General features: G+C 42.4%; 1 protein-coding gene across 1 annotated transcript; it reads right to left on the bottom strand.

Moving 5' to 3' along the window:
- PLEK (pleckstrin) lies at window positions 1-27246 on the bottom strand. The gene is made up of 9 exons (XM_086326287.1): window positions 27142-27246; window positions 15883-16038; window positions 15460-15641; window positions 13549-13640; window positions 11419-11603; window positions 9656-9760; window positions 3941-4024; window positions 3039-3108; window positions 1-1707 (listed from the first exon to the last, which is right to left on the bottom strand). The coding sequence occupies exons 1-9, from the start codon at window positions 27181-27183 to the stop codon at window positions 1571-1573; spliced, it is 1053 nt and encodes a 350-aa protein (XP_086182413.1). The 5' UTR covers window positions 27184-27246; the 3' UTR covers window positions 1-1570.
- Between the last annotated feature and the right edge of the window lie 531 nt (window positions 27247-27777).

A 27777-nucleotide genomic window follows, 5' to 3' on the forward strand; every position in this document is an offset into this window, starting at 1 on the left:
TGACACACAACATGGTAACATTTATTTCAAAACTTAAAATTCACTCCACATTAATAAATACTTCTAACACTGAATGTAGAAAAAGTACTGTGCATGTTCTAATACAGTTTACTAAAGAATCACAGAAAAGTAGTCTTTCACCTCTTGGCCAATGAGAAAACAATCTGGGGGTAAGAGTAGCCTCAAGGATATTGTGTGGAATTGGGGGAGGGGAAAGGAGCTGCTAAAATCAAGAAGAACTTTCTACTCTTCTTTTCTCACTAGGGCCTTAAAATTAAAAATCAAAAGTTGGAAAATACACCTTCGCAAACATATTTAATTTCTTTCTCAATTTTGGTTTAGAATCATTAGTTGGCAGACAGGATAAAAAAAAAAAAACTGAAAACCAGTACACAATCTGAATCTAGATCAGACCCCTCTGAATGATGATGGGCCCATGAGGCCCCTTGTTGGCTAAGCAGGAGATCGGACAGCTTGTGCTTAAAGCACATGCTTTAAGGTGTGACCACAATCTCAACAACTCGAGCACTGAAGGCACAGTGTGATGTGACAGCCACATCCATTTGCAAGCTAAACGTTAAGTCCTTTCAGAGCTGTCTTTGTATAAACTCATTATCCCATCAGCTGGCCCGTGATCTAAGTCCTCCACCCTCTGGAGCTGGGGTGGGGGGTGGAGGAGGGGACATTTGAATCAGGCAGCTGTCCAGCCCCCTCACCCAAGCAGAGACCTCATAGAGAAAACCCGTCTGGCCACTTTTCTCTGTAAACAGTCAAAAGAAACAGAATCTCACAAATTTGGAGTTCCTGCTCCTAATTAGAAATGCTCTCTGGAAAGAGGCAAAGATAGCTTCTTGTCTGACCAGCCCCCAGTAGAGTGCAACACGCCTGCTCTGGGAAGCCTCGGGAAGAGGAGAGGACCCTCAGCTACCCCTGGCTTCCTCGGGTCTTTTTCTCAGAAGACAAAACTTTCCAGACTGAAGTCACAAGGCTTCAAGCTAAAAACCACGACTGCAGTATACTGGCTGTCAGGAAGTTTCTGGCGAGGGCAAAGGAAGAAGAGGGTTCTCTTTGGTGTTGATACATGAACTTGTGCCAAGAGCAGGGGAAGGCAGCAAAGGGGAACAAAAGAGGTTTGTGCTAGTGCTCTTAGTACAGATGGGCAATGGCTTTAACAGGAACAGTTGTCTCAGGTTCTGAAGGCCAAGACCTGGTCATGGAGGGACTTCAGCTGCCCTGCCATGGGTATTAGATTGGCAGGCTTTTGAAGCTAGGGAGGACAGTTCTCCTCTAGTTCAACTCCTTCATTTTCCAGAGGAGGAACCTGAGGTCTGAGAGGGTAAGCAATGTCCCCAGGCCACACAGCTTGGCATGTCTGCCCAGGGAACACAGAAAGTGGCAGAGAGGCTTCAGCGACTGATGTGGTCAGTGTGGGCAAACATCACACGGCATGAGGTTAGTTACATTCAGGACCCCCGAAGATGACAATATCCCACCCCTGGGCCTTCTGTTGCAGAAGTGGCCAGGCCCTGGACTGAGCTTATCCATGTGGTTCCCTTGGAAGGGAGTGTCTTCACTTTCCTGTCCGGGAGGCCACCTGGATGGCTTTGATCCACTCAATGCGCTCCTTGGGGGTGGCTGCTTGCAGGAAATAGTGAACTTCATCAGCCGTGATGATCTCAAAGAGGTTCTCTTCTTCACTCTTCTTGCCTGGTGAGAAAGAAATTGATGACAGTGAGCGTGGGCACCAGAAAGGCCACCTAGCTTGCCCTCCTTCTGCAAGCAATTTTCCAAGTGTTCTAAGGAAATTAAATGCGATTTTCAAACTTACCATTATTGTATGCTTATACATTTATATATGTATGATTAATATATATATATAGTACTTATACAGACAGGTGTGCAGTATGATTGTGTTTGTGTGTTTAAGAAGTAAGTTAAAAACAGTCAAGGAAAAACATTTTCTTTTGTAAACAAACTAAATTTCTCATTTTTGCATACAGTGTATAATGAGTAATCTGTAATAGTGTCCAGTGAGTGAAAGGTACTCCACTCACAATATAAATCAAAAGCTGGCCTCAATATTAGTTTTCTTAAAAAAGAAATTAAAAAAAAAAAAGATGCGCCACCAGTACCATCGGTGCAGTCTAAACTAGTTTTTATCAAGCGCTAAGTGAGCATCTCTACTGAAAGATCAGAAGGCAGAAAACTGGCCAATACTGTGACAAGGCTCAAAACACATCCATCGCAGATCAAAAAGAAGCACACTGTCCACCCTGACAATGAAGGATGACTCTAAGGGGAGAGGGGAGGGAGCAGATCCAGGAATAGTTAAAATCTAGGCACTTGCAGCTGCAGCATTTCCAGTCCACCTCTATAGCATCACTAGCCCAAATGACAAGAGAAACCAGGGTCTGGGGGTCTGAACCACATCTTCCTGCTGACACTACTCACTCATTCCTACACCTGAGAAGATGGTCATTTCATCACCGAATCATAGAGTTGTGATCAGGACCCAAGGGTCAGCTGGTAGGACTCCATCATTCTCAGAGAAGGAACCAAAACCCAGGTTAGGCAACTCACTCAAAGTTGTGCCCCTAACTAAGGAACCTAGACCTAACATAACCCCAGAGCACTTCCTGTTCCCCACACTGCCTCCCGGCACAAATGTTCCTCTTGTTGTGGGACGTTTCCTATTTTGTAAAGGTGCACGTTGAGGAATGTTGGGCTCCATCACAGGCATCAGGAGGTAAAAAGTCTCCCCACCCATGCCGGTTCTGAGGTGATGGGTTTTTCTCAGCATTGTGCTAGGATTTATTCAAGGCATCCACAAAACCACTACAGCTCCCCAAGACCCAGACAGCCAGGACAGCAGTTGAGAGAGAACAGCTTTGGGTCTCTCTGAAGTTTTCAGACAGTGAACTTATTCATGCCTGAGTAAGGGAGTGAATGAGGGAGTGATTGCTGTTGGCTCAGGGTGCACAGGTGTGGGAAGGGAGCCCGGGGAGACACACCTCTCTCCCCCCAAAATTCATTCTTACCATCTGGGTGGCTCTCCACTGAGGTCACCACACAGCCTCTCAAGCGAATCGCTCCCAAGGGATCTTCCCCCTAAAGGAGAAAGGAGTCCTTCATTATGTTTCCAAAGTAAAACATAGGCGTATACTTGATCCTCTTGGTGCAAAAGCCACACAGACTCACTGTGGTTTAGAGAAGAGCTGAAGGAGATTAAAGGGAACCCGTTCTGGATCCTCCACCCCTCTTCCCACTTCACACAGCGGGGAGGTGGGGAGCTGGATGAGGAGACGCAAGTCAACCTGAGCTTCATGTCTGGAGGAAAGTGACAGCTGGGGGAGGTAGGGAGGCCGAATCATCTCCCCGCGGGAGAATGGCCAGGTGTTTCCAGAGTCCTTTGGCCCCAAGCAACAGACATAGTAGTAGAACCCTCATAGGAGGGAATCAAGAGAGCCCTGCAGAAGCTGAGGACCCAACCCAGATAGACATGACTCAACTTATTAAGGAAAAAGCCCTCTTCTGAATAGTCAACAGCCTAAACGGTTGGGCTCAAAAGATGCTCTCATTCAAATAGGCCTAGAAGAGGGATTATCACTTTTTTGCACATTAAACCAAGAGCACAGTGCTAGGTTGGTTGAGTTCCTCTGAAAATATCAGCTTGGAATAAATAATAAAAAGTTGTGTTGTGTTGATCAAATAAATGGCCATATAATGATATTTTCTTCCATCCCCTGAGATTCTGCTGGCCTCAAAGCCTAAGGTCTCAGATCTTTGCAATAAGAAGGGGTTGGAAAAGGTAGAGGAGGGTGAGGAAAAAGAAGAGGGAGGGTGAAGATGAAGGGAGCAGAGTAGGAAGGGCCCGGGCAGCCCCGTGATTAGGAGCAGCGCAAGCTTCTACTGGGAGGGTTTATGGAGCACAGTTTCTCACCCCAGCAGGGTCATAGTAGTGCAAATAGGCAGGGTCTTCTCTCAGAATGAACTTCCTCACTTTCCAGTTCTTCCGCCTATGGCCCTATATCCAGGATGAACATAGAAAAAGGAAGGATGAGTTTTTAGTCTCACTCAGTACACATAGTCCCTACAGGATAAATCTTGTTGAATTGAAAGAAGAAAATAATAAAGATGATATTCTATCTCCAGAAGAATTCAGGCCACAACCCAGGCCTTGTCAGAGATAGCACTAGAACCAACGAACAATTTAGATGTTATTAAATTGTGGGTTAAATTATTTCTAAGATCATCTCGCAGCTTTAGCATCATATAAGACAGCACTATGTATAACATACTATGTTAGGTAATGTGGGGCTATCAAGAGATTTAAGACATGGCCCTGCTCTTCAAAGAGTCTATAATCTATGTGTAAATATAAAATAGCAAATGTCCAAATCAAATAATCTCTATAGATAAGGGTTTTTCAAAGGATTTTTCATTTTATTTTACATATGATAATGTAAATTTCCATGGTACCCTGTCCATACATCTCACCCTCTCCTCCCCTCTCCCCATGTCCGTAAGACTATTCTCTATGTCTGTTTCTCCACTGCTGCCCTGCAAATAAATTCTTCAGTACCATTTTTCTAGATTCCATATATACAGATTCAAAGGATTTTTTTTTAATTTACTATTTATTATTTGGAAACTTCATTTGAGGTTTTTTTTTTTCATTGAAATATAGTTGATTTACAGTGTTGTGTTAGTTTCCGGTATACAGCAAAGTGATTCACTTATACACACACACACGTATATTATTCTTTTTTAGATACGTTTCCATTATAGGTTATTACAAGATATTGAGTATAGTTCCCTGTGCTATTAAGTAGGTCCAGTTTCAAAGGATTTAAATGAAAGATATATAATTGTGGTTTGGCATGTCAAAGAGAGCCTCATAAAAACCTTCACTTATCCATGTGGGACACACAGGAGTTAGACGGGTGAGAAAGAGGTGGGTGGGAAGACCATTGACAACAAAAAAACCGTGGTGGGAATGTCTAAGGCATATTCAGACCCTGATGAGTAAGACCATCAGGCTAGAAGGCAGGTATAGCAGAGGCAAGTTTGGAAAAGTGGAAGGAGACAGTAAAAATAAGACACAGGGGTTGTTGTCACTCACAGCTTTTGAGTTGGAAGCAAAAAGATTACTGTAACACTTTAGGAAGATTAATATGGGGACAACATACAGGGTGGATCAGCTAGGGATTAAAGATAAAGCCAGGGGAAATATAATAAGGTAGAAAGAAGACCATCAAGAAATGATTACAACAATCCCAGCATAAAATTAGTAGGGACTAACAACAGGGAGCCAGAGAAGGCAATGACAACCCACTCCAGTACTCTTGCCTGGAAAATCCCATGGACGGAGGAGCCTGGTGGGCTGCCGTCTATGGGGTCACACAGAGTCGGACACGACTGAAGTGACAGCAGCAGCAGCAGCAACAACAGGGAGCAGCAATGGAAATTGGAAGCAATAGTGGTTGTGACAGACACGATGAGGAAGAACAGGACTTGGCCCTTCTCAATGGAAGAGAACCATTGACTCTTCCAATGTCAAACACTGCCATTGTCTAGACTGTGGGTTTTGAAGCAGGATTTGTGTCTGTTTCTCTTTGTTCCTCCCAAGCCCAGCACTGCGCCTGGCCTGTGGGAGCCACTTCGTATGTTTGTAATTGCCTTGAATTGCCCAGTTATTTCCATTAGCTGATAGTAGTTGTTTAAAATGTTGTGCTAAACCTGATTCTATGATTTCCTACAGTAAATTCAAGTGACTTTTAACTCCAGAAGTTAAAAACCTTAGATTAGAAAATATATAGTTTCCATGTTGCCAACATGAAGAATATTATGTGTTATTTCTGAAGCAGCATGTATTAAGAGGCACATACAGAAAGCTTCCAAAGTTTTTCTCTGTGTTTGTATAGAAAGCAATGGAACGTCTGCGATTTTAGCAAACGATGTCTCCTTCATAAAGCCAGGTCAGGGCACTTTCAAGAATGGGTTTAAGTTATTTGGCAGAGCATTTGGTCAAGGAGCTCATCTCCAAAGAACACTTTCCTTGCCTGAAGGATGGAGCCAAGAACACTGCAGAGTCATACGGGAGAAAACAGAATATTTCTATCTGCAATATTATATGGCTTTTGTAAAGCATCAACTTCTAAAATTCTTGTCAGGAGTCCCTGTTCTTTGCCTTAATTGACGTTACCCATAGGCCAAGAGGACTTCCCTGGTGGCTCAGATGGTAAATTGTCTGTCTACAATGAGAGAGACCTGGGTTCGATCCCTGGGTTGGGAAGGTTCCCTGCAGAAGGAAACGGCAACCCACTCTAGTACTCTTGCCTTGAAAATCCCACGGACAGAGGAGCCTGGTGCAGGCTACTGTCCAGGGGGTCGCAAAGGGTGCTGCCCCACACCATTTTCTCCAGATCTACAGGCACACAAATCATGTTCTCGTACACAATCAGTGGGTGAGTATCAAGTACTCAGGAGTCAGTGGAAGAGGAAGGCACAGGAGGATGTGAAATCAGCCAGCCCTGGCCAACTACCACATTGTCTTGAGGTCCTCACTGGCACACGATGTGAGGCACTGAAGAGTTGTCTTTCATTGAATGAGTGTTTCCTGAGGCACTTTAAGGAATGCATGCACAGCTGGGGTTTCCAAGAATTGTTGCTGCTCTGTCAACATCTATGTGCTACATCATTTTATATAAGGGATTTGAGCATCCATAGATTTTGGTATCCATAGCAGGTCCTAGAACCAATCCTCTATGGGTACTGAGGAACGGGTGTACCTACATTCAACTTAATTCACTCTAAAAAGGTTTATTGTCTATTACAGACTAAGAAGGATGCTGAACTCTGCAGCAGATACAAGAAAAATATGTATAACACATTGTCCTTTCTCATCAAAGAACCTACGTGTGGTTGAGAAATGAGGTATTTTATTCATTATAGTCACGGAGAAGGCAATGGCACCCCACTCCAGTACTCTCGCCTGGAAAATCCCATGGACGGAGGAGCCTGGTAGGCTACAGTCCATGGGGTCGCTAAGAGTCGGACACGACTGAGCAACTTCACTTTCACTTTTCACTTTCATGCATTGGAGAAGGAAATGGCAACCCACTCCAGTGTTCTTGCCTGGAGAATCTCAGGGACAGAGGAGCCTGGTGGGCTTCCATCTATGGAATCGCACAGAGTCGGACACAACTGATGTGACTTAGCAGCAGCAGCAGCAGTAGTCACAGAATGAATTGTATAAAAAGGATTATGTTGAATATAATCCAGTATCATTCATCCTCAAACTGGCTATGTCCCCCAAACTGAATTAATGCCTCTGGAACCAGTGAATGGGGTAGAATGAGGGTAGGGACTGACCCCCAAGTGGATCCATCTACTTCCCACCTATGAAGTGTGGAGCACAGGTACCCTTTTTTGAGATAAGGCTTCTGCCAGGTAACCCGGGCTAACTCACAACAGAAGACATAGGGTGGATTAGTTTTTTTGGTACTTAAAAAGATTTTCAAAAATCTCTCAGATGATCCTGCTATGAGCTAGGATTATACACGACTGAGATAAGGGACAGAAAACATTAAAGGGGGACTATCAATTCAAGTAGAAGAGGTTTTTCTTCCCTCTCCCTCCCCTAGAAATTAGAGATGGGGGGAATATTAAAAAAGAACAAAATTCCTGAATGAAAAAAAATTGTTTTCTTCATGTTAAAAGGAGGTTTATGACTATTTAAACAGTGATATTTTGATAATAGGATAAACTAACTTTTAAGAAAAGGGTTAGCTCTGTAATTCTTTACATTGGCCACATACCAGAATCTCTTGGGGACCTGTAACATATAGAGACTCTGATTTAACTGGCCTGGGGTGCAATTTTAACAGATCCCTGGAGGGTTCAAATGTACACCACCTGAGCTATTGAAGGCTGACCTGTACCTATCAAAAGCCACGTAAAGAAGATGAAGAAAAATGGAAGGGGAAGCCTACATCTAGTCCCACTACTTTCAACACACACTCACACCACAACTCTCAGCTGACTTTTGAACATCCAGCATCTCCATTGCATCCGTTGCCCAGACCTCACTCCAGTCCAGCCTGGACTTCATCTATCCCTATTCAACCTTCACGTTCAGTCGGATCAACTCACTCAAGAAAAGACATTCATGGCTGATAGTAACATAGAATTATAGAAGATATCATAAGGAAATAATGGAACTCCTTTCCAAGTGACTCCTGCCTTAACAGCCTATGATCAGAGCCATATACATACAAACATTTGCCAGAACCAAAGAGGAAGCAGGTGATATGCAAACTCTGCCTATGGGCAACCTCCAGAACCTACCCTGTGTAAGGCTGACCCTGCTCCTTTGCTCATTCTTTAATCTAGTCAGTGGGCATACAAGTTATTAGAATAGTCTGGAATTCTTTCTTTCTTTTTTTTTTTTCTAATTTTATTTTATTTTTAAACTTTACATAATTGTATTAGTTTTGCCAAATATCAGAATGAATCCGCCACAGGTATACATGTGTTCCCCATCCTCTTAGGACCCTGTTCTCTCAAAATATAATGGGAAGGTAAGTTTTCCGCATTAATGCTCTACTTCTAATGAAACTAAAAAATGTCTATCTATACTTAGTCAACCCAAAGTTCTCCTTTTTAAATGTAAATATATGCTCAACTTTGGTTCTTCCCTCTTTACCCAGAAGTTCAGGCTTCTATCATGAGATAAGTCAAATCTCTCAGTCCCATGAGATCTATATACAATGCACAGAAATCTTGCAGCAGCCAGATCCTCTCTTTTATTAACAGGTACAGAGCAGTGCCTTTGAGACAGCTCATGATGCAATCACAAGGGGCAAGACCTTGGCCTCATAAAGCAGCTTAGGCTTCTATGACAACATATACCAGCATCAGTTGTTTCACTCTGAATATTCCTGTTTTCCAATTGCTTCTTCTCTACCAGGTGCTGACCCTGGCTTCCTCACTCAGCTCCAGCCATCGGGTTCTCTTACCTCTTGGTGTCCCATGCCTTTGCACTTGGTAACTGACCAGAGCTCTTCAGCTCACCCCAGCCCCTGTCTCCCAGACTGACAGTGGCCAGTACCTGATGATACCTGATAATGACTGAGTCTATGCCCTCTGACCGGATTTGACCTTCATCTGTTGCTGCTCCTGCAGAGCTGGCCTGGGTATGGTCTCATTGTGACCTACCCACAGTCTGCAATGGTACTTCCTTGCTCTCAGTGGTTTATGATGCTCCTCTTCTGGGTGCAGCTTGTTTCTATTTCCTGGTTACTTTGTAAGGAGGAAGGATAGGCCAATGGAAGAACTTTCATTGTGAAACATCTCTGTCTTTTGGATGGCATCTCTTGGCCAACTGATATCCTCCAACTAATGAAAAGTTCAGCATTTTCCTGAAACACTGATAGAAATTTCCCTATTTTTAGGTGCTTCTGCCCTGCCTGCCTCAGTCCTCCTGACCTAATGCCACTTTGATCATCTACTTAACTATTTGTCTCTCTTTCACTAGGTCAGTTTCATTCTCTAGTTGACTATTCACCAAACAAACAAAACACCATTTGATCCTATAGAATACAAAGGGCCTGGTTAGGGAGAAAGCCTAGAGTAGAATATAGTGACCACTCACCTGCTTCAGTAAACATCCCTGCTTGATAATGACTCCTCTGAATTCTTCTTTCAAAATCACATCATCATCACTGGAATTCTCTTCACAGAAGAACCCACTGTCTGGCTGTTGGGGAACCAAAGAACCAGTTTATTTTTCCAGTCTTAGGCATAGTGCTAATTATACCACCTTCCTCTCCCCTCTTCCCTCTAGCCACTCCTTCTCCCTGTGATTCGCATCCCAACCTGAACGTTAAAGGTTATCCTTGGTTAGCTTGTTCCCCCTCCCCACTGTTCTTGTTTCTAGATGCTTATTTCTTCTTCTTTTTTTGTTTTGTTTTGTTTTGGCTGCACCATGCAGCATGTGGGATCTTAGTTGCCTGACAAGGGATCAAACCAGAACCCCCTGCAGTGGAAGCATGGAGTCTTGACCACTGGACCACCAGGGAAGTCCCATCTAGATGTTTATTGTTGCTGGATGCTCCCTTGTCTCCATGCAATTATGATCTTGTCCATATACTTTCATTTTCCTGGGTTCCCCAAGCTGTATTGGATGTCTAGCTCAGCACATCTCTCCCTTCAAAGCCTTCCTTCTCTAGGGACCTCATGGCCACATTGCTGAAAGCGAGCTGGCTGGTTTATAAGACACTGTCCATACAACATAACCTCCATATGCCCCCTGCTCCTCGGCTCCCCCACTTTAAGAAACCAAGAGCCCAGGTCCAGCCACATCCTTTGAGTTCAGGCAGGAACTGGGCCTTGCTCAGCTAAACGAGACCAGTGAATCACACAAGCCACTGTGCTCGGTATTTTTAGACCTACATTTTTTTTTTAGAGTCCTACATTTAAATAGCTATAAACAACCAGGTTAAAATTCTGAAAAGAAAAAAATATTCTGGTAGAGGAAATTCCCCAAAGTGAAATGAAACTCTCTTTGGTACATTCACTTCATTTATATAAGTAGCTTCCTTACTTTTGTGTTCTGACCCCAAATAGAAACAAAATTGCCAGAATCCCCCTAGAAATCCACTGTTGCCAGATGTTCATGTGACCCAAGATTTAAGTCCATGTTGTACCATACAGTGTTTCCCAGCCTGTGGGAAGCATGCCACTGGAGGTACCCATGATGACAGAGGGAAGGAATAAGGATGAACACACTTGGTATTGAGTCACGTATTTCAATGTATATTTGGGCTCCCGGGGGCCATAATTTTGCTGGTTATTTTTCCTTCCACTACTGGATCTACTTTGACTAAATGGGTGCCTGGCACGTGCTCAGTCCCTAAGTCACATCCAACTCTTCGTGACCCCATGGACTGTAGCTTGCCAGGCTCCTCTGTCCTTGGGATTTCCCAGGCAAGAATACTAGAGTGGGTTGCCATTTCCTTCTCCAGGGAATCTTCTCGACCCAGGGATGAACCCTCATCTCCTGCACTGGCAGGCAGATCCTTTACCACTGAGCCACCAGGGAAGCCCCACCAGGCATGTACTGGGGCCTAATAAGCTTTTACAAAAGAAATTCTTGCTTAAAATAGAAATAAATATAGCAAATTTTTAAACAAAAATAAAGAAAACTATTCAAGTAAACAGTATTTTCCTTTAGACTAACTTACTGGATGTGATAGGCATTATGGAGAGGGACAGCTGTCAAGTCAAGGACATGGACCAAAGCTGTAGGGATAGGTGCTTTCTTTCACATCAGCAGATATTAACTGAAATCAACCTAGAACGCACCCAGGTCAACCCCCATGCCCGGAGGAGTAGATGGGTAGCTCCCTCACTCACAAAGTAATAGAAGGCATCAGGGTTGTCCAAGAAAGGGTTTTCAGCAGTTCCATCCACCGCGTTCTTGGAGAGGTCTCCAGCGGGCTGCAGGTACCCTTCGTTGAGCAAGGAGGAGGCGATCACAAGGCCTTCCTGGCGGTTCCGAACAGACTTATTGGAAACAAGCCAATCAATGACACAGTTACCTGGATGGGACCATCAGAAAGAAGGTTAATTCTCTTTTTCAAAGAACAAGGCACAGACAGTTGCCCCTAGAGAGCTGCAGAGCACCCAGCTTTCTTACTTGTTTCATCTTCCCTGTTACTCCAAGAAGGAAAAATGTAATTATTGAGATAGATACCTGGAAACAAAAGGAACCATGTAAACGGTTTTAAAAAAACATCTACATGCTCCTTAAGCAGCAATGCATGCGTCTTCCATTAATGACCCAGAACTTCTGCTGAGAACTAAGTTCAGTAATGGCTACTGGGGAGGCCCCCCGGGGGAAGTCTAAAAGGAAGATCTGGGTAATGAGTAAGTGTTGTAACAAGTGCCTTGCTGTGGGGTCAGCACAGTGGAGCTGCTGGGTCAAATCTGTAGGAAGGTGTGGAGGGGTGGCTGGGGCAATGGGTACTGTTTCACAGAGGAAGTGACAATGTTTATCAAGCATTTACCTAGGCAGAGGCCGAGGGAGAAGCAGGAGCTGAGGGAGCAGCAGTGTGAACAGACTCAAACAGGCATGAGGGATCCCTTCTGGGTGCTGACGGGAGAGGGGCCGGTGGAAAGAAGACAAAAGAAGACAAGAGAGAGAGGAAGTCATGGGGTGGGTGGGGAGAGCTTTGATGGTACATTAAGAATTTGGCAATGAGGAGCTGTTGCAAGTTTTTAAGCAGAAAACAACATGTGCTAGTATGTGTATGTCCTAATTTAGAATTTTATGCCATCCCTTACATCGAATGTCACACCTTTGCAGGGTCTAGCAGGGACCTTGAGAAGTCATTCAATCAGCCTTCTGAATCAAGGGAAGACTGTGAGGAGAATAAAATGAAATTGACCCACCAACTGGATTATTAGCAGGCTACAATGAAGCTCTGTATTAAAAATATTTTGTACAACCAACAAGGACCTGTTGTATAGCACAGGGGACTATACTCAGTATTTTGTAAAAATGTATAAGGGAAAAGAATCTGAAAAAGAATATATATATGTATGTGTGTGTATGCATAACTGAATCACTGCACTATACACCTAAAATTAACACAATATTGTAAATCAACCATACTTCAATAAAAGTAAATAAAACAAATTTCTTTCAAACATTTATATATATGTATAAATTTATGTTATTAAATATACTTATACATTATTACACAATACTGAGTATAGTTCCCTGTGCTCTACAATATATACTGTACAAATATAGCCAACCAAAGAGCCAACTTAACAGGCCCCAGGTCATCAAAGCAGTAAGGTATACCATCTTTGAAACAAGAGTGGAAGCAGTTAGTTGATAAGAGCACCTTTCATGAATTTCATATACAAAAGGCTTTGCCCAGTTTTCTTTCTCTGAAAAGAAAAACTAATTAATACTGCATTTCTGCTTTTAATCCTTGCAGTGATCCTGTAAAAGAGGTAGGGAGGTAAGTACAGACCTCTTTTAAGAATGACTAAATGGACATGAATTTGAGCGAACTCTGGGAGATAGTGAAGGGCAGGGGAGCCTGGCATGTTACAGTCCATGGGGTCACAGAGAGTCAGACACAACTTAGTAACTGAACAGCAACAAAACACTATGCAGCCTCAGACATCCCTAATTTGTCACTTAAGTCTAACATTAGGTGTCTTGATTCTTATTTATCATCTTGCTCAACTCTGTGTCTATTTCAACATCCTGCCATTTTCTGGCAAAAAATGACCCTTTGATTGATATAGCTAGAACTTCTAAGATTTTACCTTGAACCACAAAGTATGGGCCTACCTTTCTTTCTCTTTCCATGCTGGGGAAGTCCAATGATCATGTCCATCGGTCTGTGTTCCATGAGACCAAACCCCCCACCTCGCTCCACATCCCCCTACACACACTCAAGGCTGAGCAAGACCTCCATATTGCCTGCCCCAGAAGCCCCACATCAGACCCACAAGGCCTTTTACCTGTGAAGCAGTGATTGAAAATCTTCTTGTCCTTCTCTAGGTTCAGTTCTTTTACTCCTTTTTCAGTGTCTTTCATGGACAAATACAAGGCACTGCACAGATGAAAACACATGGATGAGCAGGAGCGGTTCAGTATAGCCCGTCCTCTCTGGGACTCGCCAGCTTGGAGGGGCTGGCCCTGAGCACAAGCTTCCCCCTCCCCAGGTGAAACCTGAGCCTAATCTCTCCACTGGATCATAAGTAGGTCATTAGAAGGCAGAGCTCATACTTGAACTCTGCGGCCTGCACAGCATTCAGCAAAATGTACTGGGAAGGTATTTAATAGCCCTTGAATTCACTAAATTTTGTTGATTTAACTTTTAGTATCTGAGATGGAGAGTTGTCCCCAGTTAGGTGTCAAAAGATTAAAGGTTCTCAGGCCTCAATACTCATGTCCCAGTTCTTTGTGCCCTTTAAGAGACCATCTGGTGTAGACATTTGACTCCAAGAAAGTGAACGTGTTTTGGTGGGGTGGGCTGCCGTCTATGGGGTCGCAGAGTCGGACACAACTGAAGCGACTTAGCAGCAGCAGCAGCAGCAGCAGGGGGGAGTTGCAAGGGGTTAGAGTTTTTTGGTTTGTTTTTTTTTTTAATGTGGACCATTTTTAAAGTCTTTATTGAATTTGTTACAATATTGCTTCTTTTTTTAACATTTCGGTTTTTTGTGGTATCTTAGCTCCACAACCAGGGATCAAACTCACACCCTTGATATTGGAAGGTGAAGTCTTAACCACCGGGCCATCACAGAAGTCCCAAGAAAGCCAATGTTTTGACTAAACTTATCCTTTATCCTAAAATTTATAAGAGATAAAACAAAATAGTGAGATGTTCTCATTTTTATCCTTGAATAATAAAGATAGCCTTATCAGAAAAATTGCAAGCAGCAATTTTGTGTGTCTTGTGGCTCCATGTAGCACAAACATCATTCCCACTTAGCTCTGACAGTTGTGGCCAGAAATGCAGTCACTGGACCACCCACCCAGCAGCTACAGCTGGACTAGGCAACTCCTCTTGGGTCTTTACCAGAAAGCTTTCTTAGTGAGAAAAAGCGCTCATTCTCTCTAAGCTCAATGTGCAAACTTCATCAAACTCCTATGACCTGCCAAATCCTGCATTAGGTGTGCATGGGGCTTTTTCTATTCTCTTCCTAGGGACTTCCTGCATTTGGTAAACAGAATCCTGGATAGATGCTGTAAGTAGTCAATATGAAATTCTTCCTGATAGAGCTCCTGTTACAGGGTATGTGCCACATAAAAGCAAAAACCAGTAAAAAATAAAGACACTCCTAAAGAAAGGACTTAAGTGATATCAATCTTTAGGCAACAACTATCACCTGTCAACTATCACCAGTCAACATTAGAGGTCACTAAGCTAGGTCGGGGCACAAATGGTTTCTGCCTAGGAGAGATATTCACTCTTGCTGAATATGTGAACTTGAACTTGAAAAACCTTACCTGCATGAACACATAGTTCCTATCTTTTCCTACCTATGTATAGATCCCAAAGCTTTCTTTTAAGAGTAATTTACTATAGCTACTTTATAAATGCAATGATGTATTATCTCTTTCTCTCTTCCCTCCTTTTCCTCTATCTCTCCTTCTCCCCGTCCGTCCCTCTGCAAAGATTACGCAGACATGAGGGAACTCCCATGCCTCCTCTCCTCAGCTGTTAGGCTTTGAAGATGCCATGACCACTCCTTCAGAGCCAGGTAAACATCTTAGTACATCAAGTGAAAGTACTAAGGACTGGTAAGGGTGTGTACAGCCTTCAGAGGTGCCCAAAGCAGGCCTTGGAGTAGGGCCTGCTGTGGGATTGCCTCAAGGAGTGGGGTGGAAGGAAGAAAGAGTGAAGGAAAGTAGACATAGAAAGTCACCTTAAGTCAATCGTTTCCGGCAGTCGAATGGACCTCCTGGTGGATTTTCTTGCAAACTTCTGGCCTCCTTCAATGCATTTAGTGGCCTTCTTGATGTCCCGAACCCAGGCATCTCTCTCCTCCAGGAAGGCTGCCTGGAAGAAGTGGTCCTGCTGTTTGGTCGTAGTGATCTTAAACACAAACTGAAATCAAAACACATCCCATTAGGAACGACTCCTTTCAAGGGGGTGAGGGCTTTTATGAAGCACAGGAGTTGAGCCAACCCTGTTCTGGAAATGCTTAGCCAATAAAGACCCAAATGCCCAGGGTTCAGGATGAGTGGTGGGCAGAGGGACTGGCCCAGGGAGCTCCATTCACATTCGTAGGCTATGCAAAGGTCAGCACCTGAGAAGATGTTCGTCACAGTTAATGACATCAACTCACCATCCTTTTTCCAAAGTCCTGACAAGGGCTGGTCAGAGCGCTTCCTTTCAAGGGAATCATTCCTTTGGGGCTGTTGTCACTCTTCTTCTTATAGAATTCAATTCCGTCTTCTAACAATACAACCCACATGGGTTTCCAAGAGTTGAACATGCTCCCCTGTGATGCCAACAGAAAGATTCGGGTAAGGATGTTTTCTAGAGCTCTTCTGTAGATGCCACAGGGCTCGGTAAACAGCCTACCTTTGGCCAGCGTGGATGCAGGAGACCCACATTTGTGTGACCAGGGGAGAAGGGCAATGCCATTCTTCTGGAACTTCTTTAAAAATTTTAATATAAAATGTATACACATCTATCAGTAGCCCATAAGCCTCTCCTGGGCCATTACCAAGGGAATATGGTATGGATCTCAACTCTCCTTCTTGTGCATTTCAGACTGACTTTCTGCAGCATATTTTCTGCTCCTAACCCTGCCCGTTGTTTTCAGTTCAACTTAAGTAAGGATGGCAAAAGAATCTACCTCAAGTGCCAACTCAGACTGCATAGTAGCTGGTGCTTGAAGCTGGACTCCCTGGAAAAGTGCCATTAATGGCAGCATGGAAGCTCCACTTACTTCCATCCTTTGGTCTAATCAGATTTTATCTGGGTATGAATGTCAAGAAGAGACTCAGAGCACAGCCTTGTGTATAGGCATGGCTAGGAGGGATGAAAACCACGTTCAGAATGGTCTCTGATGCCAGCACGGTGCTATCATGTCAGTTCTTACTTTAAAAGTTTTCAGTTTGGGTTGATGCCAACTGTGCCTTTAGTAACAGATAACCATTCTGACTAGGAAGTCTTTCTTTCTTGTCTGTACTTTATGAGGACTTTGGAAAAAGAAGAGAATAGCGTTCTTTGCCTCTCATCTTTGAACTCCTGATTGTCACCCTGTCATGATTACCACAAAAATGGAGTTATCAACCAGTTCCTAGAAGATCCTTCTGCTTATCTTAAAATACCAAGAGCCTCTATATAAAGGTCCGGTTGCCCAAAAGGAAGACTATTTATGCATTGAAGATAAATACTCATGGAACTATCATTTTGCTGGTCCAAGTGTTTCCTTTGTTTTAGTTACTGAAAAAAAAAGTTTCTAATTAAAACACACTGTCTATTTTCTGTACAGGCAGAATAACTATTCATGCTAACACTGGATTATTTCCCTTTTTTTAAAAAAATGGGCAAGGTCGGACACTATGCCAACACATGAAATAATTTCAATCAAATGTCTTTCTGTTTTACATCTACTCAGAATGTAAAACACTCCTGCAAATCAATAAGAAAAAATACAAATTATCTATTTTTTTAACAGGCAAAAAACTGGAAGAGGCATTTCATTAGAGATGGTATCCAAAAAGACTCTGAAAATATGTTCAATATCACAATCCATCAGGGAAACTCAGATTAAAACCACAATGAAATACCTCTGCACACACACTAGAGCAGCTAAAATTCTGAAAGATTGAGAAAAGCAAGACTTCACAAAGACAGTAACTGGAACTCCCATACATGGCTGGCAGGAGAGCAATATGGTACATTCAATTAGGAAAACTGTGGAGAATGTTCTAATTCTCAGAATATATATGTTGATACACTTAGACACAAGGGAGCAAGATGTCTGAAACTTATTGTCAAATATCCCAGCAAAAAAATATGTGTATATATTTATATAGTAATATGGAGTGATAGGCAAATGTAGCCATGAATTAACAATTAATAAATCTAGGGAAAGAGTATATAGCTAATTGCACTATTTTTTCCAGTTCTCTATGAGTTTGAAATTTTTCTAAATAATTGGGGAAAAGTAATAAATAAATTAACAATATGACACTAATTAAAACACACTATCTCTTTTCTGTACAGGCAGAATAACTATTCATGCTAACACTGGATTATTTCCCTTTTTTAAAAGAAATGAGCAAGGTCAGACACTACATATTGAAATTTGGGATGTACTTTTAAGGAAATATACAGACAAGTCTAAAAAAACCAAGTATCTGAAACAAGTAAAAGATCTACTCACAGAGCTAGGAGTAGAAGCTGGACTAGATGACTGCTGAAATGCCTGTCAAGGCTCAAATTTTAGATTCTACTTCATGCCTATCAAAGATTTATAAATGCCAGAGTCACTCAGGGCTTTTGACCTTGGAACTGGCATAAAATGAGAAGTCAGCCAACACTGCATTCCTTCTGTAGACAATTTAAATAAAACTACTATGCAGCCAACTGTTCAAAATGAGCTTGTGCTCTCCTAATTCAAATGTAGCCTCAGGGTCTGTCTGCTCACTCAGAGGAGGGTGTCATTTGGGATTCGGGGCCTTTGTGTTCATTGAGGAGGCTGATATTGGTAAAAGCAAGAGAAATCCCGAGAGCTTATAAAGTGGGGACTTTCTTCCAGGCTTGGTGGTGGTTAGTTAGGTTGCTGCTGCTGCTGCTGCTAAGTCGCTTCAGTCGTGTCCGACTCTGCGCGACCCCTGAGACGGCAGCCCACCAGGCTCCCCCGTCCCTGAGATTCTCCAGGCAAGAACGCTGTTAGTTAGGTTAGGATGATGGAATTCTGGGTCATCACTCTCTGCATCTGCCAGCTTCTCCCTGGAGTAACCTGAAAGCACCTCCCTCCACCATCCCTGTATTTACCCTTCTCTGTCCTTAACTCTCTTGGTGCTCACACAAGAGCAAACCCTGAAGTGTGATCACAGAGTGTCCATGCTGGAAGGACATTTAGTATCATCTACCATCACCCTCATCACACAAGCAAGAAAGTTGAAGCTCGTTTAAGTAACTGGGGCTAGTATACTCGACCAGTTAATGTGAGACCAAAATTAGAACCCAGGTCTACTGATACCCAACTTTATGTTCTTTCTACTTCCTCTTAGATGCCATCTCCATTCTGGGTCTCACATGAACTTCAGTTATATTGGAATCTAAATCAATTTTTAGGTCACTTAGCCAGCTATATATATGTGTGTATGTGTATAAAATCGTGTGTGTGTGTGTACTTAGTCATGTCTGACTCTTTATGACTCCATCAATCATAAAACATATCTAAATCATAAATCATGTCATAGCATGATCATATATAAAAGGTATGTTTTATGATACTGTACATATATAAGGTTTATACATATAAATAAATATATATGTGGCACATGTCTGCTTTCTTCCATTATAGGCCAAAATCTATACAATTACGTGTCAGAACCAGCAAGTTTTAGGTGCTAAATCAAATTTAAAGTTTCCAAGTGAGTCACTGTACATCACCATGGAAACAGCTAGTTTCGTGCATAGAAGTCTGACACTGAATGACACGAAAAGAAGAAAACTTAAAGGTCAAGATACTTGACCATATAAAAAAATTGAATTTCTGTACAGTAAGAAAGCAAATGAACAAACAGCAACAATAACAACAAAAGTGCTGAACAACTGAAAAACAAATTAAAAGGTGTGGATATTTATAACAAATTATCATATAATTAAAGATTAATATCCTTAATATATTTTTAACCCTTTAGAATCAATAAGATATATACAAACCCTATCAATTTTTTAGATGGGCAACCGATATAAGCAGGCAATTTTCAAGAGAAGAAACATCTGGGTCCAATAAATGTAAAAATGCATTGCTTCAACAGCATTCAAACAAATGCAAATTAAATAAAATATAGTCTTGTTCTTTAATATGTTTTTTTAAAAGATTTATAAAAATATGAAGATTTGGGGAAATTGGCATGTGGAGGACAACAAAGAAGCTCTATGAGTCAGCACTTTGATGTGGGATGTCAAAATGAGTGAAGTCATTTGTGGGCTGTATAAATAGAAGCATAGGAAAGTAAGAAAGGTTCTAACTTTAAATGGAGCCTAACCAGTAGTGACCATGGAGATAGGTGGCCCAAACTCAAATCCCAGCTCTGCCTCATTCTAGGAATGTGACCTTGAGGAATGTTTAAACCTCATTTGCTACGTCTGGCAAATGCAAATAATGCTACTACATATTTCTTAGGATGATTGGGAGATTAACTAAAATAATCCATGTAAATTGCTAAGGGCAATATCCAGAACATAATAAGCACCCAATAAAACCTACCTAGTCTCTGTAATTCTGTGTTTATAGATATACCAATAAAACCTACCTAGTCTCTGTAATTCTGTGTTTATAGATATACCTCAGGGCTTTCCTGATGGCTCAGTGGGTAAAGAATTCACCTGACATCAGAGACACTAGTTCGAACCCTTGGTTGGGAAGATCCCCTGGAGAAGGAAATAGCAACTCACTCTAGTATTCTTGCTTAGGAAATCCTATGGACAGAGGAGCCTGGAGAGCTACAGTCCATGGGGTCACAAAAAAGTCGGACACGACTGATTGACTAACCATATAGATATAACTGGAGAATGAAACTGAGTTCAGGAAGCCTCGAAGTTGCAGATGAAGTGAAGCCTGTTCTATAAGCCAATGAAAAATTTTTTTAAAAAAGAGAAAAAATGGCATCTCTCTTGGGAAATTATTGGAACTCACAAATTTGGGCTCAAAAGGGGACAGACAGAGTAGATGAGGGCTGTCTCCAGAGGTGTGAAACACTGAATTGTTTTGAAGTCCCAGCAGGTGAAAGTTTCAGGAAAAAAAAACAGTTTGTTGCATAACTTATGGGAGAAAGTCAAGTTAGTGAGTTCCCTGGCACAAGAGGTCTTCTAGCATGTTTGTGAACAGATTAGTAAAAGAAATGCAGGCCACAGATGAGAAGTTCAATTAAATACTTCACATTCCTTTCAATCCTCAGATTCTACACATCTGTTCCAAAAACCTGTTGTCCCTATTGTGCCTTTAGTCTCCTAATTCCTTATCCTCATCTGAACACTTGGGCCTCATCTGCAAGAAAAACAATGAAAAAAAACCCCCACAAAACCCACAAAAACCTGCTTAACATGAATGTCTAAAAATGACTTCATTAGAAATTTTTTAAGTTACTATAATATGAACCCCTGACATTTTGGTTTCTCTACAGTTTAGTTCAGTTCAGTCACTCAGTCATGTCCTATTCTTTGTGACCCCATGGACTTCAGCACACCAGCCTTCCCTGTCCATCACCAACTCCCAGAGCCTACTCAAACTCATGTCCATTGAGTTGGTGATGCCATCCAACCATCTCATCCTCTGTCGTCCCCTTCTCCTGCCTTCAATCTTTTCCAGCATCAGGCTCTTTTGAAAATGAGTCAGTTCTTCACATCAGCTGGCCAAAGTATCAGAGTTTCAGGTTCAGCCATCAGTCCTTCCAATGAATACTCAGGATTGATTTCCTTTAAGATGGACGGGTCGGATCTCCTTGCTGTCCAAGGAATTCCCAAGAGTCTTTTCCAACACCGCAGTTCAAAAGCATCAATTCTTCGGGGCTCAGCTTTCTTTATAGTCCAACTCTCACATCCATACATGACTACTGGAAAAATCATAGCTTTAACTAGACTGACCTTTGTTGGCAAAGTAATGTCTCTGCTTTTTCACATGTTGTCTAGGTTGGTCATAACTTTTCTTCCCAGGAGCAAGCATCTTTCAATTTCACGGCTGCAGGCACCATCTGCAGTGATTTTGGAGGCCAAAAAAATAAAGTCTGTCATTGTTTCCATTGTTTCCCCATCTATTTGCCATGAAGTGATGGGACCAGATGCCATGATCTTCGTTTTCTGAATGTTGAATTTTAAGCCAGCTTTTCACTCTCCTCTTTCACTTTCATCAAGAGGCTCTTTAGTTCTTTGCTTTCTGCCCCAATTTCTAGTCCCAACTATTTTTCTCCGGATGTTGGCCGGTGTTGACGATCTGATTTCTGGTTCCTCTGCCTTTTCTAAATCCAGCTTGAACTTCTGGAAGTTTATAGTTCACATCCTGTTGAAGCCTAAGTTGGAGAATTTTGAGCATTACTTTGCTAGCATGTGAGATGAGTGCAATTATGCAGTAGTTTGAGCATTGTTTGGCATTGCCTTTCTTAAGGATTGGAATGAAAACTGACCTTTTCCAGTCCTGTGGCCACTGCTGAGTTTTCCAAATTTGCTGACATATTGAGTGCAACACTTTCACAGCATCATCTTTTAGGATTTGAAATAGCTCAACTGGAATTCCATCACCTCCACTAGCTTTGTTCATAGTGATGTTTCCTAGGGCCCACTTGACTTCACATTCCAAGATGTCTGGTTCTAGGTGAGTGATCACACCATTGTAATTATCTGGGTCATGAAGATCTTTTTTATATAGTTCTTCTGTGTATTCTTGCCACCTCTTCTTAATATCTTCTGCTTCTGTTAGGTTCATACAATTTCTGTCCTTTATTGAGGCTATCTTTGCATAAAATGTTCCCTTGGTATCTCTAATTTTCTTGAAGCGATCTCTAGTCTTCCCATTCTATTGTTTCCTCTATTTCTTTGCATTGATCACTGAGGAAGGCTTTCTTATCTCTCCTTGCTATTCTTTGGAACTCTTCATTCAAATGGGTTTATCTTTCCTTTTCTCCTTTGCCTTTCCTTTCTCTTCTATTCAATTTGAGCTGGTGGCTCAGAGGTTAAAGCATCTGCCTGCAATCCGGGAGACCTGGGTTCAATCCCTGGGTTGGGAAGATCCCCTGGAGAAGGAAATGGCAACCCATTCCAGTATTCTTGCCTGGAGAATCCCATGGATGGAGGAGCCTGGTGGGCTACAGTCCATGGGGTCGCAAAGAGTCGGACACAGCTGAGCAACTTCACTTTCACTTTCTCTTCTATTCACAGCTATTTGTAAGGCCTCCTCAGACAACCATTTTGCCTTTTGCATTTCTTTTTCTTGGGCGTGGTCTTGATCCCTGCCTCCTATACAATGTCATGAACCTCTCTATCCATAGTTCTTCGGGCACTTTGTCTATCAGATCTAGTCCTTTGAATCTATTTGTTACTTCCACTATATAATCGTAAGGGATTTGATTTAGGTCATACCTGAATGGTCTAGAGGTTTTCCCTACTTTCTTCACTTTAAGTCTGAATTTGGCAAGAAGGAGTTCATGATCTGAGCCACAGTCGGCTCCCGATCTTGTTTTTGCTACTGTATAGAGCTTCTCCATCTTTGGCTGCAAAGAATATAATCAATCTGATTTCGGTGTTGACCATCTGGTGATGTCCATGTGTAGCGTCTTTTCTTGTGTTGTTGGAAGAGGGTGTTTACTACGACCAGTGTATTCTCTTGGCAAAACTCTATTAGCCTTTGCCCTGCTAACTGGTTTCTCTACAAATGATGATAAAGCAGCCTGCACATTTCAGACATTTGCCTTTGTACTGCGGTAAAAAAATAAACAAAATGCTATCTTTACTCTCAAAATGCTCATAGTCTAACCGGGGAGAGAGTGACCTTGACCTGAAACTCCAGGTCAGAGTGATAATGCACAAACTGAGAGAAGCCTTCCTACACATGGGCAGTTTCACAGAAAGAAGTCATGACTCATTGCTGAAGGTGGAGAAGCTTGATTTTGTGTGGAACCCCCTCCCAGACACCTCCCTTCACTTCTCCTTTTCCTCAAACTTCTCTTTTCCCATGTTGACATACAGCTAGAATTCAAAGGAAAACTATTTGATGGTCAAAACTACGTATTGAACTAAAGCAGAATTGTGAGTCAGTATCATCTATTCTCCCATGCTTGTGGGAAATGTTATTTTAAGTTTGGTGTTACAGTCAATGAAGTCCTTATTTCTGCTACATCCTAGATTGCATCATTTAGTCAACCAGTCTGATCCATGACATCACGGGTATAACATCCCAGATCAATGGTCATTTTGTTCCTGTTTGAACACTTTGAAGGCAAGGAAACTAATTTGTTCAGCAGTGTATTTTTTTATATAAATATAAACTTTTCCAGGTTGGACAATTTCTCAATGAAAACATATTATGTTAGCAATAGAGAGATGACACAAATGTTTAACAGTATGGTTTCTGGGGTCTTAGGGATTTAGGTTCAAATTTCAAGTTTGTCTCTTCCGGGTTCCATGACCATAGGCAAGTTACTTCATTTTTTCCAAACCTTAGTCTCCTCACTTGTAAAATGAAAATAATATAGTACCAATTTCCCATTACTACAATGATTAAATGAGATAATACACTTTAAGGGCTGATAACTTACATCTAGCTTATAGTAGATGCTCAAAAAATGGTAACCATATAGGCAGATAAGATAGCACAGTTTTGTAGGCAGTACTGTGAAGTCATTCTGGCCTAAGGTTCTCCTGGGTACCACCCGTCACAACAACAGCTCTTTGGAAAAGAAAAATCGCTGCAGTCTGGGCCCATGAGGGCCACATAAAACATGGCTAGGCATGGCTTTCTGTGACACTGGATCACACTGCTGGGTTCCAGTCCAGATCTGCCACTTAATAGCTGCGTGACCTTAGGCAAGGCCCTTTACCTCTCTGTACCTTACTTTCTGGTGGCTCAGTGGTAATGAATCTGCCTGTTTATGCAGAAGATGTGGGTTCAATTCCTGGATCAGGAAGGTCCCCTGGAGAAGGAAATGGCAACCCACTCCAGTATTCTTGCCTGGGAAATCTCATGAACAGAGGAGCGTGGCGGGCTACAATCCATGAAAGTCAGATCTTACTTTCCTCTTCCATAAAGTAAAGGTAATAGTTGTACCCATTATATGTACATAAAGTGCATTAAATGGTTAGATCTGTTACTGCTACAAAGTAAGGGCCACATATACTGGCTACTCTGACAATGATAATTCAATGGGTGCAGATCATAGGGGATTATTTCATGGCATCTGGAAGACAAGGTTTGGAAGAATTGTTGGGCGGAGACCACCGAGTCCTGCTCTCTGTTTTGCCCCAGGCTTTTCTCCTTCTGCTTCCGTCTTTTGCAGCCATTTTCTTTCCTTAAAAATCCCTTGTCCTCTCTCTCACCACTCCTATTCTTGTGCTTTCCCCAGCCTCTCAGGCCACCTAAATTCCTAATACACTCTTTGGATCAGTCCTGCCATTCAACATGATGGTGGAATGGTTGTCATAGAAACAACAGCTGATTCCATAAGTTGTGTAGAAATGAGGTTAGTTTGGGAGGTGACTTGGTGGAGTCTAAGTTATTGGTTGCATATAACCTGCTTCTCTCTCTTCTTTTAAGCTATTATTACAAACATATTCAAATCAGTGGTCTGCTTTCAAGGACCTCCAAAATATGTTTATGCTTATTGTCTGAAGTAACCCCCTAATCAGAGACAAAGAGAGGTTGAGGTCACTGCACACACTCTTACCCACAGTCCAGTTTGTCCAGACCCCACTCTGGCTCTGCAAAGTTCATCTCACCTCCCTTTAGCTGGCTGGGGAAACCTGCCTTTCAGAAGGCTGCCTGGGATCAACGAGATGGTGGTAGGCTTTGCAGTTAGGCAAGCCTGGGTTTTAATCCCAGGTTGTCCACTTATCAGTTGTTGGATATGGGCAAGTCACTTATTCTCTCTGATAAACTAATTTATAGAGTTAAAAATACAAGTGTACAATATAAGAGCAATTTTAATTACAAGATGCTTAAATTGTTTTTAAAACAAACAGAAAACCTTTGCAGAAAATGTTTCCATTCATCTGCTCTTGTCAGGATACTAGCCTAAGCAAGCAGGAAAGAAATAGCAACATTAATTATTACTGGTTCTCAAAGAGATTATTAGGGCCTACTGCAAAGTATCTACATACACCTCTGTGTGTATATGTGCATCTTTTCCAAAGGATGTTTCAAAATATGGCTAATGAGACAGAATACCTGCTGAGGGTTCATTTATTCTCTGGCACCTACTTGTAACTCTCACAACCACAGACACATTGCTGCTGCTGCTGCTAAGTCGCTTTAGCCGTGTCCGACTCTGTGCGACCCCACAGATGGCAGCCCACTAGGCTCCCCCATCCCTGGGATTCTCCAGGCAAGAACACTGGAGTGGGTTGCCATTTCCTTCTCCAATGCATGAAAGTGAAAAGTCAAAGTGAAGTCGCTCAGTCGTGTCTGACTCTTAGCGACCCCATGGACTGCAGCCTACCAGGCTCCTCCGTCCACAGGATTTTCCAGGCAAGAGTACTGGAGTGGGGTGCCATTACACATTACAAACCCTAATTTAGGGTTTACTCTGAAATTTACTCTGAAAATCCCAGTGTAATGGAGACAGGCAGTGCCAGGAGACAGGGAGTACGTTTCTGATCCCAACACCGTCACAGCCATGTGACTTTGAGCAGTCACCAGCTTCTGGGTCTCAGCTTACTCTTGTGGAAATGAGGGAATGAGGTCAGATGGTCTAAGGTCCCTTCTAGATTTAAATCAAAACAGAATCAGGCAGCAATGTGAGCAGTTTGACCCCCTCTTAGTAGAACACTTCAGGCTAAAATTCAGGTTAAACCATGAATGGCCTAAACAAAGTCCCACTATGCACTCCATCAATTAAAATACGGGGCCTCTAAAGGAATGTACTGACTCCAGTTCACTTCTAACACCCTGAGCTCACTTGGGTCAGTGTGAGCTACTTGCTCATAAAAGTGTCGTCCACAGGATGCTAACAAGCCTATGTGAGAACTCACCCTCCTGGGAAGATTCACAGTGGCGCGGCACACACCCACCATCAGAAGATAAACCAGCAGTGCTAATGAAATTCAGTTTCCTGATGCCTAACCAGTGAAACTGAGCTTTTTTGAGTAAACTCCTGTCTCTATTTTCTAACCTTTAAAATGGTGTATCTACCTACCATCTTAACAGCATGTTATACAAATTCACTAAGAACTACAAATAAAGAGATTTCAGTCCAGTAAAAAAAGATAAATAAGCTACCATTACTGTATCAATATATCAGCTCATCTTTAATCATTTGCTTCTTCTTCCTTTCCAAAAAAGTAAAAAGGGGAGGAAGAATTTAACTAACAAATGAGTAGTTTCTCCTAATAACCTCTATAGCAGGAGTTTGAGTCTTCTGGCATAACACACACGCATACTCTTGAAAAGGATGCTCTAAATCATGAAGGATTTCCAGACCCCGCATTCTGGAATTCTCAGTCCCACATAATCAAGCTATGCTGACACCTGAGGTGGAACCTTCCACCTTTAAGAACCAGAAGGCAGTGGAATACATACTGGCTTCTCCCCACAACCTTCCACAACCTGCAGTACTCTCCTATTTCAGCAGTAGAGAGTGCAAAGCTGGACCCCAATCCTCCCCCACCCTATGCCCAGGGTCACCGATGCAGGTGACTCTTTGCTTACCTTCTTCACTAGATAGCCCTCCCTGATCCGCTTTGGTTCCATGTCGGATGGACAGACAGCTGGGGGCCCTCACAAATGAGTCGTCTCAGAAGCTCAGCCTCCTCTGAGAGGTGGGGCAGTTGTGGGCTGCTTTTCTAGAGTTAGGTCTCTTTCACAATTTCCCCTCTGCGGGCAATCTCGTGATCACATCCTCTTCTCCTCACTGGGGTGGAAGATCAGAATAAGGAACTGCAGCTTGAAACAACCCATTCTTTGCTAATGTTGGAGACTTACCATAAGTACAGTTGGGTTGAATATTTACCTGAGGGTCAATTTTTATTACCAAAAACGAAAGCGTTCTCCTAAAGGGAGAAAAATGGGGAAAGGAAGGTGAAAGTGAAAAAGAAAACCCTACTCATGGAAATTGTCCTGGCTTAGGAATTATTCCTGAGAGCCTCAAAATGCTTAATAAAAATGCCAAGAAATTCAAAACTGGTGAACATAAAGGCAACCAGTATTAAGTGAAGGTCTCTCCCAGGTATTCTCCGAGGTGTGTTTCGGCCGGCCTCATTTAATGTAGCTGTTACAAGAAACCCATAGGGGACAGTATACTGTTCCTTCTGTAAAACTCAAGATGTAAGGACACTTGTGCTTAGA

This window comes from Bos grunniens, chromosome 11, assembly GCF_055505025.1.
Source record: "Bos grunniens cultivar Pamir isolate PY7600 chromosome 11, Bosgru_T2T1.0, whole genome shotgun sequence".
Taxonomy (NCBI): Eukaryota; Metazoa; Chordata; class Mammalia; order Artiodactyla; family Bovidae; genus Bos; species Bos grunniens.

Bases quoted from the DNA above. Each gene is read 5' to 3' on its own strand.
- PLEK (XM_086326287.1), bottom strand. From the start codon at position 27,183: ATGGAACCAAAGCGGATCAGGGAGGGCTATCTAGTGAAGAAG. The intron at 15,642-15,882 runs GTGAGTTGATGT...TTTTGATTTCAG, and splicing joins AGGACTTTGGAAAAAGGATG to TTTGTGTTTAAGATCACTAC. The intron at 4,025-9,655 runs GTGAGTGGTCAC...TCCTGGATATAG, and splicing joins AGGGATGTTTACTGAAGCAG to GGCCATAGGCGGAAGAACTG.